The sequence below is a fragment of the Harpia harpyja genome, chromosome 10, assembly GCF_026419915.1.
Source record: "Harpia harpyja isolate bHarHar1 chromosome 10, bHarHar1 primary haplotype, whole genome shotgun sequence".
Classification (NCBI taxonomy): Eukaryota; Metazoa; Chordata; class Aves; order Accipitriformes; family Accipitridae; genus Harpia; species Harpia harpyja.
In genome coordinates, this window is record NC_068949.1 from 6164702 (window position 1) to 6179817 (window position 15116).

The window sequence follows — 15116 nt, forward strand, 5'->3', positions numbered from 1 at the left end:
ATTTACAGAAGCATAAACACTTTTCATATTTCATAAGCCAGGCAGAATCTTAGCTCGCTGTATTGCATTCTGTATTTCTTATTTTTTCCAAGTTTTTCATCTCAAGTATGCTTAATGTGCATTTAAATAATGTGCAGAGATTTTGGTATCACCAGTTTAGTTTCAATTTCATTAATTTTGTTCTTGCCTGTACCTAAAGGGAAGTAATCTCAACACAGGAAAGTAAGATTCAGTCAGAGAACCAAATTTCAGGCAGTAATGACTAAGACAGGTAAGTAGTTAAAAGCCAACAGTGACAGGAGGCAGAAAATACTTCAATAGAAAGGAGCGATCCTTAACGAAGACACTTTCTGACACAGTAGTTGAGACTATAATTGTCCATCTAAAAATACAGTAGCAAAATACAATTTATGGTAGTACAAGTCTTATTTTACTGAAAACTACACATCAAGACGTTAATGGTAGCACCAGTAATAATCCATTTTAAAAACCCATATACAAGTCCAAACACAGGGAAGACCGTGCTCCTCAGTACAAATCCATAGCTAGCACCTGCTTGAACATGGAGCTAGATTGTGGTGAGCTGCGGACCTCTCTTTCACCTACCCAGTTCCAGAAGGCGTTTGGTGAGCATCATGGCTTTGCCCAGATCCCCCTGCTGATACACGGCATAACTCAGGTAGTCCAGAATGTAGACTTTATCTGCAGAAGACACTTCTCCCTCATCCAACTGTTTCAGAGCTTGTTCCATCCAGAGCTCGGTGTGGTAGTAGTCAGCTTCAGTGTAGGCAATCTTTCCCAGCTCAAAGCAATCTTCAGCTGTTAAAAAGGATTTGTGCTTCACACCTGTATTTAAACCAAACCAAACCAAACAGAATTTACACAGAATTCCAGACTAGTCTTCAGAGTAACATGCAGTTATTTATTATTCTTCAGAGCACAGTTTCTTTCTGTTCTTCAACATCTCCCTTCAGCAGTGGCTATTTGTTGAAGACTCAGTTTAAGTACCTAAAGCCTGTAAATCCTTGGCAGAACACGTAAGCTGTTAGATGCAGTTTTCCATCGCCAGAATACCAGCAACTAGCTAAATGTCTTTACCATTAGTGGAAAATCAAATCAAATCAAATCAAACAAACCTTGCTGCTTCAAAACTCCAAACACTTTGAGCAAGAGCAATAGTAAGCCAAATACAAAGTTTCAGAAATCTGTTTTCAAAGACATTGCATTACTGCTTTCAAAACGTTACTGAAGCACATGTCTTTAGTGACAACTTAGTGGGGGAGGAAAAAGAAAACATGTAAATGCCCAGCTGCTCAAGATTTTTGAAGTCAGTCTTTTTTAGAAACATTCGAAGAGACCTCTGAAAGATTAAAGCACTAGTAAGCAAATTACAGATTGCTATTTTTGCCACTGTAAATTAAGGCCCAATGAAAAACCAAATTTAATCTTGTAAAAAGGAAACAGGACCTGCCAGTTTTACAGCTAAAATTACATTCCTGATTATATCTTAATACATCCTGAATTTCTAATAGCAGCTCCTACAGCTGCATTCAAACAAAGGAATTCTTCTGTTGAAGACCTGCCTTAAGAGATTAAATAGCTGAAGTGACAGGCCATGAAATGCAGTATCCCACAGGCCAACTTTGTTTCTGCTCACTAATTAAATACCTTGTGGTCCATCCTGTGATGGCCAGTGATTTCAGTTTTCTGAGCCTGAAGCTGCGAACTCTAAAATAACACAAAGATTAGGGAATTGGGTGCGGTGGCAGCAGAGTGCTCTCAGACAGAGATATCCCCTGGAATGAGTAACAGGTTGCAGGGCCATAGCCTGGTCCATTCTGAAGCAACATAACATCCACACATGAAAAGGCAACTCAAAAGGGTGCTTAAGACAGCAATCATCAAATAGGGTTGGTTGATAGTTAATATAAAGAAACAGCACAGCCTGTAACGGAGGAAAGAGAATTAATAAACGATATGACAGAATTTAAGATTCTGATCAAAACTTGGTGACCTGGCCAAACAGAAATTCCCTGGGAAGGAAGACAAGGGGCACAAACAAGTGACAACATGGGATGTTCCTCTCCAGAGCTCTGAATAGACCAACCTATTCCCTTCTATACTCTAGAGCTTTCAGGTTCTGCAATTACACTTCATTACACACAGTCTGGACAGCTTATTGCTTCAAAAGAAGCAGTAAACTACAGTCCATCCAAAGCACTTTGTCTTGTATTTTTGTGCTGTTTTAAGAAAACAATAACAAACCGCTTACTGTATTAGAATGAATCTGTAGGTCTTTGAGACAGCCTTGAACTAAACCCAAAAGCAAGGTTATACATCGTAACATATAAAGCCAATTACCCTTAATTTTATTAGGCATCTGACCACAATGAGCGCTTGCAAAAACACAGATGGATTGTACAGAGTTGATTTTTTGCCAGTTGGCACAGTACTATTTTCAAACAGAGGAAACAAGGAAAACTCAGCACAGAGTCTTCTAACAAGTGTGACTTCTGCACATAAACCTCTTAAAGACTACCTCAGGTAATGCCACATAAGCTCAAGTCTGTGTATGCGCTCTGTCTTTTGTTTTTCAGTTTATACACTCCATGAAGTTTAAGCTCAAAGAAACTTCAGTCACTCTCAACCTGAAAGGTCCATCTTATCCATGAGAAGGAAGCCGAAAATAAATAATAGAACTGTTTTGTTAAAAAGCATTACATTGTGCGAAATTTTCAAATTCTAGCACAAGCAGAAAATAAGCATATGAGTAGAGCAAGGAGAATGACAGGACAAAGGAGAGTCTCAATTCAGAAAGAAACTTGTGTTCTGTGCAGTGCGTTTTATCTGCGTGCACTTGGGCGGTGCGCTGGCAGAAGAAAGCCCACCAGGCAGGGAAGCCAAGTGGATGTAGCTTCCACAGAACCACCACAGCAACAGACCCAACAGTATGCCAGAGTGGGTCAATGTTTTCCTATTGTTACCTTCACACTACACAGCTAAACAAGATAGAAAGAACAGAGTCAAATGCTTTGTAATCAGGACATTTAGTAAAAGTTCACAGTGTCTTCTGAAAATAACGTTGATGACTTACCTGGAAGATTCCCTCTTGAGAGGGTGTCTGTGTCCAAATTATACGTGTCTTGAAGCCGCAAGAGGGCTTTTGCTGCACCAGTCTGATCTTCGTCATTTGGGAAAAACTGCCGCTGGATAGTCATGTTGGAGATAAAGCCTGGGAAAGACAGGGAAACACTTGGCCTCCTTTGTCCCAGGAATTCTATAAACTCTATGCATGAAATGACTCCCTACTCCAGGGAAAGCTAACATTTCAGGAAAGGCCATTAATAAGTCAGGAAGAGCTATTAGCCCTGCAGAGCACCAACAAACACCATAGGTTTGTTTCCACAGGACAGGAGTACCCCTGTGGTTTCACGCAGAAACTATTTTTGTCTTAACAGGTTAAAAAAAAAAGTTACATACAACACAAAGACCACCCCTACATGGAGAACATTACAGATAATATATTGGTAGTTTTCCAACTATTCCACTCAATCTGCCTTCCAAAAGGCTTTTCATTTAGTAACATGGAATTTACAAATAATTTAGAAGAGGAAAAAACCAAACAGTGCTAAGAATAGCAGTGTAAAGATTAAGGCTGGTCAATAAAAAGACAAAAACCAAAAATGCTGATGCCTAACTCCAAACAGCTTTTGACAAGACTTCAGGCAACTAAGCAGCCACTGTGAACCTAAATGCTTTCTGCAGACTTGGGCATTTACATAGAAGCTTGAGAAACACACAAAGTTAAAAAGGTTTCTCAAGATCCATCTTCACACAAAACTGAACTGAACTCAAGGCACGTGTTGAAAAGGTAGCTTTTTTTTCTTTCTTTCTTTTTTTGTGAAAAGAAAACAAAGGAACAATCAAAAAGAAAAACTTGGGGGCTTTTTAAAGAAGCACCAGGGTGATGTTTACGGAACAGAAGACAAGCAGGTTCTATGAAGTAAAAAAACATTCTCTCTGGGAACTGTTCCCTGGTCATTAGAGTCACATGTAATCATCTCCCCAGTTATGAAAAGTTCCTACTCCTCTCTGGTGAACGCGCACACAACCACTGCTATTGCTGTTACTTGAAAGGCCCTCCAGTAGAGCTAGTGCATTCTCCTCTCTTCAGTGGGAGATCTGACACTATTTTTCTCCTTCTGCTTCTGCACAGTGAAGAGGATGGCGAGCTGTTCGCACTGATGAGGGAAACGGGACTCCAGAAAGCCAGGAGGGCAGCACCAGCATCCTGGTACACGCAGTCACCAAAAGGAACAGCATCAACGAAGTCCACCTTAAGGACCTCAGTTTGAACAAAATGACAGCCACTCTGGCATTTTCAGAAAAGTAACTTGTCTGCTCAACAAACTCTTTTGTCCCAAGATCCAGAAGCGCAACAAGCTTTACCGTGCTGAGGACAGTACCAATAGGATGTTTGTTAAGTTCATCTAACATCCACCAGTAGAAAACTAAGCAGCATGACCAAAACCCAGACAAAGCATAGTACGCAACACTCAGCTGCAAAACCATCCAAAAAATAATGAACTGGCCAAATCTGTGGGTTTTGCCACACTCTAGTAGTCCTTTTTAACTATTCAAACCTGATAACTCTATTAGTTTATGGAAAGGTGTTCCTGCTTTGAAAAAATAACATATCCTTTCACTCCCATGCATCCTTTCTTTTACTCCACTATGCTTCCCCCAATAATTTCCTTTTTCCTGACAATTTTCTTAAAACAAAACAGTCCACTTTTTTTTTTTTTTTCTTTTTTTCTCATTCAGAAGAAGGACTTGAGGCACTGGTCCAGATTTCTGGCTGGCAGGTGCAGAGCCTTTTCAGCTGGCATATTTAGTCCCTCGTAGCAGCAACAGGGAAGCTGAATGCGCTGAATCCTTATCACAGACTAACCCTGAGTCTTTTTTGAAAGCTCCACTTTTTTACCATTCCTTACTACAAACCTACACCTGGTATTAGTTAATTGTTGAGACAAATTCTCACAGGTCAAATATAGTCCCAGCTTCTTTGCTGCTAAGTGTCTTTCACAGTCAACTTTTTAATGTCCTGTTCCCTACCAAAGAGCTTCTACTCTTACTGAAGAAGAGAGGCAGCAAAGTGTTTATGCTAATTCAGATCAGTTCCACAAATGCTCAGTCTCTGCCAACATTCAGGTTTCGAACCATCACACCTTAAAAACCCTGGGCATATCAGCAGCAACAGCACTTGACCATACACAGACAGCCCCACATGTCTTGTACTCAGAAAAGTTTCGTTCCCTTTTTTCTGTTCAGTGGAGTCATCACACTTAGAGATGAAATTTCCTAATATACTAGTTTGCTGGAAGTGGGAGAGTACATGAAGCAAGCCCCGATCCCTTGCAAAATTTAAAGCATCCAAAGAGATTATTCAGTTTAAACATCACAGTTTTCTGAAATTTTTGTAAAGCTCAAATGATAGCACACCAACAGCAAAATGGCAGGCCTTCCAGGGTTAATTTTTATGAAGGCACCTCAAGAGCAGACTTACAAATCTAATCAAACCATGACATATGAAAGACATAGTAATGCAATGTAAAGACAGACAAGTAAATGCAATTATAATGGGATCCTTGTTCTTACTATAGGCACACTTACCATCTGACATGTCCTTCAGAACCAGGCTCTCCAGCTCACCCCACTCTGTGTTAAGCCGTTTCATCAACTTGAATGCATTTACAGGATGTCCCAAAAACCCCTCTGGGTCTTTTGTAGCAGTATCTGTCAGCTGATCCAATTTCTCTGCCCATCTATAGTGAAAATATACATTCATTAAAGTCTCTTGTAAAAGTCTGCCAACACACTATATAAAACTGATTTCAAGCTACTCAACAGTCTTTGCTAATACAAAACCCAACACAAATTGCAAGCTTTTATATTACCTACATATAAAGCTCTCCTAGAAAGAACAAAAGGGCCTTTTTTTTTTTTTTTTCCCCAAATCTTCCTCAGCTGCAGCCTACATCTCATGTTGCTCTTGTGGTCTTTGTTGGAATGCTGCTGAACGAACTCCTTCCTACAAATACCAAATGCAGTATGCCAGCAGTTCCATTATGAGTTTTCATGCAGGCCTAATCAAGAACAAAGCTTCACCCACATTTGATCTTTTATTTTTAAATGCTCTTTTTTCTAAAGTTTACAAAAAGGTAGTCAAATGCTTGCCTCAAGTTATTTTACTGTTAGACACACACTCTTAAATCTATGATAAGCCCCTTGCCTCCCACCAGAAAACTGCCTTCCATACTGTAAGCTTGTATTGAGAAACATGTAGTTCTCATGCTCCCAAATGAGGAGCCCAGATCAGCTTTCTGGTGCTCCAGTTCTGACTCCACAGACCTCTCTTAACACTGTCAGCAACACAAGCCATTCACAACTCCAATGCACTCTGAAACAAGCACACCTTTCAACAACTACTGCTGTTCACGTGTGGTTTTAATGGAAACATCCAGGGAGTCTGCTCCAGTCTCAAGTCAGGAAGCACCTCAGTCATGCTATAAGCACCAGCGCTGTGTTACTGCACGTCTGCAAAACAACCAAACTTCCCCTCTCTATCCAAAACAATGCAGATCTAGAACATGAAGATGTGTAACAACCCTGAAAACAGGATAAATTAACATTTAAAAAGCCACACCCCACAGAGAATACCAAACATCAACACCAATATAAAGCAAATACAAATCTATAGCCTGGAGGGAAGTCCGTACACAAGCCGGCATTCAGCTTGTTCCAGAATTCAGTATGCCTGAATTAAGTTTGCCTGCTTTACCTGAGACAGGTAGAGGTTTACAACTGTTAAACGTGCCACTGTTTGCATTCACTCTTCCTACACTGCCTTTAGTTGCTTTCCTATGCTCTGACAGCCCCTGTCTGGGTTCTTGCCAGCAGCCATGTGAGTGAAAGGGTTCCCTCCAAAACAGAGCACTCAAAGCGCTTCCACGGACTCCAGCTTCTAGCAAGCTGAAGACTGAAGAAACCCATTTCCACAAATTGTGCATTCATGTTGCACATGGTCAGATCCATCATATATCTCCCACCACATGACTATCAAACCTAACGAGCAGCTGAAAGTCACTGCAACCATGAGCCACAACTGCAAGGCCCGTATTTCTTTCAAGTAGTTTCTGTTTCATAAAAGCCTCCACCACAAGCCACCCACAAGGCATGAGCCATCCTCCGCATTTCAGTGAATTACCAATTTTCACTGAGTTTAAGTCAACACAAGTTATCAATAGCCTTCAGCCAAAGTACAGAGCCCAACAAACTCAAACGATGCTGGCATTTTTTCCAGGTTCTTCCATCTCTCTGTGACAGTTATTTTAACTTGTCTAACCTGACAGCGAGCACCTCTAATATAATAAAAACAGAGCTGCAATGCTTATATGATAAGCTGTATTCACATGCTTTTGGATATCCAGTCAGCATGCTCCCATCTTAATTTGTAGCTGTAAATTGTCAGCAATTCCAACTCTGTATTTTAAGTGATAAAAATAAATACAGTCCGACCAAAGTCCTGGATGGTAGAATGTAATACACAACAGCTAAAATAAAATTCATGCATCTCTCTAAAACTGTTTAAACATCCTCATGACAGATTTATACACATATTTGAAAGCCAGGAGATCATCCTGTTCAGTGATACAAAATTTTTATTTCTAGCTGTGATAGAGTCTGACATATTGGGCTCTGGTCCTCACAACTATAGAGCTGAGCAACACAGTAATGGCAATGGTCAGGTCTCTTGTTATTTTTAAAAGCAGTAAAGAAGATTTGTTTTGCTTTAATTCACTTTTAAATCTAAACATAGCATGTAGAAAGAGACTCTGCTCTTGTAGCGGGTTATTACTATTCATTGATTAGCCACTCATGTGCAATATGGCCACATGAACGCTTTTTAGCACTTTTACATCTAGCATATCATTGCAGTCCTTGTAACGCTCATTTGGAGACTTCTTGGGTTTTAGTTTCCACTAAGCAAACTGCCATTCAAAGAACTACATCCCCTTGGGAATTATGATCAAGCAGGAGTCCCAAAGTGAAGGTATCATACAGAAAGCGTGTTGATTAGATTTCGTCATTAGAAAGCTGCATAAAACAAAGCAATGGCTCAGAGATAATAACTTAGGACAAAAACCCAGCAAAAACTGCTGGTTTAAGCCTTGCCTCAGAGGAAAAATTCCACAAATTTAATCAGCCTTGGGAAGCACTTTTTACATAAGGGTGGACTCAAATTATTAACGATTGGCATTATGAAACAAGCTGCTTACTTTTTGATCTGTTCCAGCTTGCTTTCTTCTGCCTTGATGTAATCTTTCAGTGACACCACCAGATCTTTTTCTGTATTAATTAAGTCTGTCATATGACCTAGAAAACAAATGGAGAAACAAAAAAACCTGAGAATTAGAGGCATTATTCCTCTCTTCTACTTTCTTCTCCTCTTCAACTCTTTCTTCCCCAAAGTCCTTCTGCATTTGCTTAAACAATCCTGAAGAAGAATTTAGGTAAGGCTTCTTGCCTCTTGCCTTTTATTTTTTTTGAAGGAGAAAATCTCATGTTGGACCAAGCTTGTTGCCATGGAAATTAACGTAATATCACATATTTATTATTAGAACTGATTTAGGATTCATTTGGAAAAGGAAGTAGCTCGCAAGAGAGTAATCTTTCATCCAAGCATACATAATGTAGAGCAAATAAAAGACAAAGCTACAGAAACATAAAGCCTTCATGTTTGATATACAATACTAATCCAGTGTTTTATTTTTAAGATTATTTGCATGACTTCAATGGGTCCCCTAGCAGACTCTGTTATTAATTAATAATTGCTTCATTTCCTGCAAAGAGGCAGCTGAACTGGTTCATCACAAAGTGATACAGTCCACATCTTCAGCTGTGTCACAGGCCATCAGAACCCAGGAGAGAGTACACTGACATACTGGTATCATTATGTATCCTTAACAGCTGTTTCACTTGCTTCTACATATGTGCAACAGTCCACACCAAAATTTTCTTTAAAATACAATACCTATAAGAATACACGATGAATACAAAGCCTAGCCTGGGTCATTAGACTAACTGGACTGACTTAACTCAAAGCATGTTTCTCCCAAAAGAAGGAAGTCAATAAGGTCATAAGAACTAGTAAATAGATTTAGTTCTGTACCAATTAAAGCCTTGGATGCCATTAACACATCATTGCAGAATCAGGTTTGAGAGCCGTCAAGACATCCTTTTGGCTATGCAGCATATACACCAAAGCATGTCTCACCAATGGAAGTGAAGAAGTCCGTATGGGCGTAAGAAAAAGGCAGCAGAAGTCCAAGGGCTACGGTATACCAAATCTTGTTGAATGCCATAGCTCAACAGCTGTCACCTCACCACGTACCTATGAAAGAAACATAAAGTAGGTAAAAAAATCCCTACTCACCAGACAGTTGAATCTACCTTCAAAACAGACAGCTTATTCTCTTGGGGCTGCCACTAGTTCTTGAGGTAGCAGAATCTTGATAAGCTTGAGCAGCTCTCACAGAGGACTGATGCCCTTCTGCAGACTTTCTTATACTTTTGTCTTGTGTGGTAAAAGAAAAAAGAATAGCTTGGAGACAGGGTCTTCACAAGCACTCTTCATCTTTTTGACACCTAAGACACACTGCAGATAGAGCTGCTTCACAAAAAGCACCAAAATCCCCAAGATCAAACACTGAAAAAACCCATAATACCAAGTTAAAATACATATTATCAAGTTCATCCACCCAACAAAAAAAAAAAAAAAAAGTGTCCTTTGATCAGTCAGAAAGATGCCAGTGGAACAGGTCTAAATGAAAACCCTACACAACCAGTCCACCGAGTGTTACTTGCATGCTCCTGCTCTTCAACTGCCACCATCATGAAGCCAGCCTCCATACCTGATACAAAAGGCTTTTCTGTCAGCTGGTTCATAGTTAGTCCCTTGGATAAGTCCATAGCAGGCTCACAGGCAGTGCTTTCTCCCACAAACAGCTGCCAAGCTCTCAGGCTTTCAAGATCCTGAACCCTTTTAAGAGACTAGGATTTCCTCGCTACTGCATACTTTAAAAGTAATTATGCTGTCTTGGAATTCACAAGATTTACTTTTTTCCAAACACAAAAGCTTAAACTCTCATGTATTGCATCTGCTCAGAAAAATTGAAAACAACCACATGTACTAACAGAAACTGTTTTACAAGTCTTCTAACGGTAAGACAACTAATGAAGAAAAACAAAAAGAAAAGGGAAAAAAAAAAATCACAAAGCAAGTCCAGCTACAAAGTGGCTCAGCCTATTTAGCAGAGAAAGCAATATGCTTTTGATTTAGTTGACAGTACTGGTAGTGAACAACATAAAACCAGGTGTGCCATTCGCACAAGGAAGGTGTAAGCAAAATCAGGGAAGTGCAAAAGTCACACCCAAAGAAAAATTATCCCATCCACAAGTGAAGGTATTAACAGGAAAACACTCCCTTGACTCCAGAGGTCAGGATCTTTTCTCATATTGCACCTGAAGGGTCAGGAAGCAGTTCCCTCCTTTCTGTTCCACCTCTAGCACTACAAAAAGCAGTACTCGGGGTTAGATTTACTGGCTCTGTGAACCGCCTCTTGGACAGGGCAAGCACAGTTTCACTGCCACTAACAGGAACAGGAAACTCGTACAAGCCTAGAAAAACAGCACAATCTCCAACTCTTGTAAATCATCTGAAATCTGCACAACCACAGCTGAAGGGCTGAAACATTCTGACACGTTCACCAGCAGAAAGTAAGTTGTAAAGTAAAACTTTGGAGAGGGAAGCCTGGAGTCCTGCTTTTTCCCCAGTCGAGTCAGGCGTCTCAGCCTCACCAATGCTCTAAACCAGCCCTGCTATCCACAGCAGCATTCCTCACCTCCTCCTTGCTTGCTCGTCCCCTCCTCAGGCAGCCAGGCAACAAGCTGAATCAGCCTATTTCAAATGCAACTAATTAAAAAAATTCCCCCCCAAAGCTCACTTCACCCTAAGTTCAATTCTGATACAGTTCACTATATAGCCATGCAATATCCATGCCAGTAGAAGAGGGAAATTTGGAAGCAGGAACTGGCAGCCAAAGACGGCAAAGGAAAGCAAATTATTGTTTCTGGTAGCAGCACAGGTTTAATCCATTTGTGAAACTCCAGCCCTAAACACAATGAACAAATATACAACCCTGCAGCCAGCCTGTAACACTTACCTAGTTTGCAGCATAAACCAGGGATCCTGGTAAGATCTATAGAACCACACCTACCTCTTCTGTGACTAATGTCAGTCTCATTAAACAAGAACTCCAATTGAGTAATTGCTGTAAATTAATGGGTCACATCTGGAATCAAGTTTTCTGGCTGGCAAATTTCCTTTCACCCTTTTCTTAAAAGAACCGGTATCCATATGCGCAAGACGCTGATGTGTACCTGCACTGTTATTAAAAACACTGCTGAATTCGTATTTTGTTCTGCAAAAAGCCAAGTGCCTCCTGCTCATTCAGCACTCAAGCTAATACATCTGTGAATCAATTACAAAGCACGAACAGTTCTACTGTAGGATAAATATTTGCCAACATTATCAGGACTCAGAATTCATCGAGCTATTTGTTTACTGCACCCAGTAAAACACAAGGAAAGCTTCAGAAAGTTTACTTTTTACTAGTAATCACTATGAAACTTTTCTAAAACACAAACAAAACAAAAAAACCACCAAAAAGGTGATGAAAACTATGTCTCCTCTCCACCTACGGCTCTTGGTGACAGTATTCCATCTCACACGATAGAAGGATGCCTTAAAGCCTGCTTGAGTAGCATGTTTCGGACACAGCTTTTCCTCTTCTCTACCTGCCCTTACAGCCTGCTCCAATACTGGGCTGACTCCGAACGCAGTTGCAACCCTACTCCCTCCTCACACCTTCACAGGCATACAGCAGAGTGAGTGAGCAGTAATGGTCACAAATGGCAACAAGGGAAATTCTAAGCAGGTACAAAGAAAAAGTTTCTCACAGTGACAGCAGATAGGCACTAGAAGAGGTTGCCCAGAGAAACTGGATTTCCTATTCTTGGAAGAATTTCAAAACTAAATGGGACAAGCCCGCGTGCAGCCTCACCTAACCTCCAAGCTCAGCCAGCTTCAAACAGGAGGTTAGGCTAGATGACGTCCAGAGGTCACTTCCAACTTCATTTTTCTTTCCTTTTGCAGTCTCCAGATTTTCTGTCATTTGCAAGGACTCAGACTCCTGTAATAGCTTTCAGCCACCCAAGATTACTTCCCTCCCAGACGGAATTCAGAGAGCTGGAAACAGAGCCCAAGGCAGCAGCCAGCCAAGCTTTCACTGCCCTAACAGCAGTTGCTAAGTAGCACGGCTTTCAAAACTACTGCAGAAGGATCAGCTACAGGTTCCCAAATCAAAGAAAATAAAGCTCACTTAAGATAGATGCTGGAAATCTCTTAGACACACAAGCTGCCAAATAAGTAGGCTTAATTTCTTCCTGTCAGTGACATGAAGTAAAACAAGATGAAAATCCTCTCTGCATTACTCCTGTCAGTCTGACTCTCCTCCTCAGCCGTGTCCCTCAGGCAAACACAAAGATGGCAGTTGAACATCTCAGAGAGGAGGGAATCCACTACCTACACACAGAAGTGGGAGTCCAGCTGACAGCTTTAACACTGGAGCTTCCCGACTTCCCGTAAGAGTAAGAAGTACATTTGCTAAGCTTTGAAACAGTAAAACATGGTAGAGCAGAAAAAAAATGAATGGGAAAAAATAGCAAAGAACAAACATGTAGATGCAAGTAAAACAAAACAGCAATTAGACAAATGATACTGCCAAGCGCAGCACAGGATTCCCCGAACAGTAGGGACAGACAACAACTGCCACTTCAAATGATGAAACTCAGAGGTGGATTTTTTTTGAGGACTTTTAAAGAGTTCAGCTCTGCTCTACAAGTAGAAACAACATGCAAGAGTCATAGGAGAGCAGACGTACATGTAGCATCCACACAAGCAGAAGGAAAAGTGAAGTTAAGACAAACTACAGAGAGTGATAGAACCTCACAACAATCAAGGTCACGCTAATTGGTGATGGAAGACTGAAGCATTTAACTGAAGATGCTTATTATACAAGTCTCCTCACTGCCACTTCCAAGCTCCCAGGTGCTTACCAGGATCCAGAAAACAAGATAGAAAATGGAAACTGAGGGGGTACTTCAACATGGAATTATTCTGGAATAGCTTTAACTAAATTCCAAAAGAGTTTATTTAGGTAAGAAATAAGTGACCTACTTAAAATTAAGTCTGCTGCAAAGCCAGGAGTCAAAACTGTATCACCAAGATCCTCAACTTTTGATTTAAATACTGGTCCACTCTCACAACCCTTACTGTATCCCACTGTATGCAAAAAAAAAAAAAAAAAAACAAAAAAAACCAGTTAAACTGAGCTGAGTTTAGGGAGCGGGGGAAGAGGACAGCACCAGAAATGATAGCTGCTCACTGCACTAAACCTCTCCTGTCTCAAGGACAACTCACGTTATAGTCTCGTGACACAACGGGACTGAAAATACTACTCAAAAGGGAAGAACTTTCCCAGAGTAAGTACTAAGTACCAAGAACATTTAGGTGTCGTCATTGCTTAACAGTTTCACAGGACAGAATCATTAGAATCCAGTTCCCTGAGTTCTCTAGCACTTTATATTTAAAGACTGTTTTAAAATTAAGATCTAAGCAGGGAGAGAAGAAACATTTTCTAGAATTGCTGCAAACAAAAGAACATGGCATGTTTTAGGCTTCTTTTTAATGACAAAGTTGTAATATAAGAAATCTTGTATATATAAAATATAATAATTTAGTAAGAGATGAGGATCAGTTTTAAAGTCAAGTGGGTGACATGTTTTAAGTATCGTTTATTGCCAACTTGAAGATAACATTCGTGAGTCTGACTATAGAGCAGGCGTGTCTGTACACAGATTTGTACCCAAGGAACTTAAGCGAGTTTTATCTTGGTTTCTTCCAGACTAAGACTGAATGGACACAGCCCTCTCAGAGCCCACTTTCTAAGCCAAGACAAAGAACACTGGCGATGGAGTGGAGGACTTATCTTATTAGACACAACAAGCAGGAGGCTATCGTTCTATTTATCCTTCTGCTCAAGGATTAGCAGAATATCTATAGAGATATACAGAATGTTTTCAGATATTAAGAGTGATTATAAAGAAACCAGGACAATCCCAATGATCACCCACTGAAAAATAGTAACAGATCAGAGCTCTTTTAGGCTGAAGCTGTAGCCCGGCAGGTGGTTCTGCAGTAGCAGAAAGCCTGCTCCTCTGGAGGGGAACAGCAAGTCGTTCTGAAGTTATTGCAAGATCGCTGCCTAGAAACACACAGCTCAAGTGACAGCAAAGATACTGTTTCAGCACAGACTTTATTTAGGGTCTTTCCTCAGTTAAACAGACACAATTTATCAAGTAAGGTTTTTTCAACAAGTATATTCTTTGGGACCACTTTAAAAAAAAAGTTTCCTTATCTATACCAACCTCAACGCGGAGGCAGAGTTTTCCTCCCATAAACCTCTATTTATCCTCAATTCTTCCACAGTGTTATTCGTTATCCATCATTTATGTTTTTCAAACTGTACTGGGTATTTTCTAATCTATGCGCACGCCTCAAAATCATAGCTTTAAATGCCAGCATTTAAAATCATTCATTATGCAAAAATTTTTAAATCGCTGCAGGTCAGAGAGCTGCTCTCTCTTCTGGCTCGATGCATAGCTCTAATGCACACACTAACCCTGTTGTTCAACCAAAGTTTCTGCAGCAGCTCCTGTCTCCACACTACCACCTCAGCTCTGCCAGTAGATGACCCGTCATGTGTAGGGCTACACAGTGAACCAGCAAAGGCAACTAATCCACATCAGCTATTTTCTGCTTGGAGGTGAGGTAGTGATTTTCCCCCCATACACTCATTTCTGATTTGGTTTATCAGATGTACCACCCCGTGTGAACAGCACAGATCAGGAACTGCTTAGAACAGCACTGCCAC

General features: G+C 40.5%; 1 protein-coding gene across 4 annotated transcripts in view; it reads right to left on the reverse strand.

Moving 5' to 3' along the window:
* Positions 1 to 9454, reverse strand: part of P4HA1 (prolyl 4-hydroxylase subunit alpha 1) — a 30446-nt gene extending 20992 nt beyond the window's left edge. For all 4 annotated transcript variants that reach the window (XM_052799227.1, XM_052799225.1, XM_052799228.1 and 1 more), the window contains exons 1-5: positions 9338 to 9454; positions 8340 to 8436; positions 5674 to 5825; positions 3095 to 3232; positions 607 to 846 (exon numbers count right to left, since the gene is read on the reverse strand). In XM_052799227.1, coding sequence (XP_052655187.1) covers positions 607 to 846; positions 3095 to 3232; positions 5674 to 5825; positions 8340 to 8436; positions 9338 to 9425 — 715 coding nt within the window. In that variant the 5' untranslated portion in view covers positions 9426 to 9454. The remainder of the gene's footprint in view (positions 1 to 606; positions 847 to 3094; positions 3233 to 5673; positions 5826 to 8339; positions 8437 to 9337) is intronic.
* Positions 9455 to 15116: the final 5662 nt, after the last annotated feature.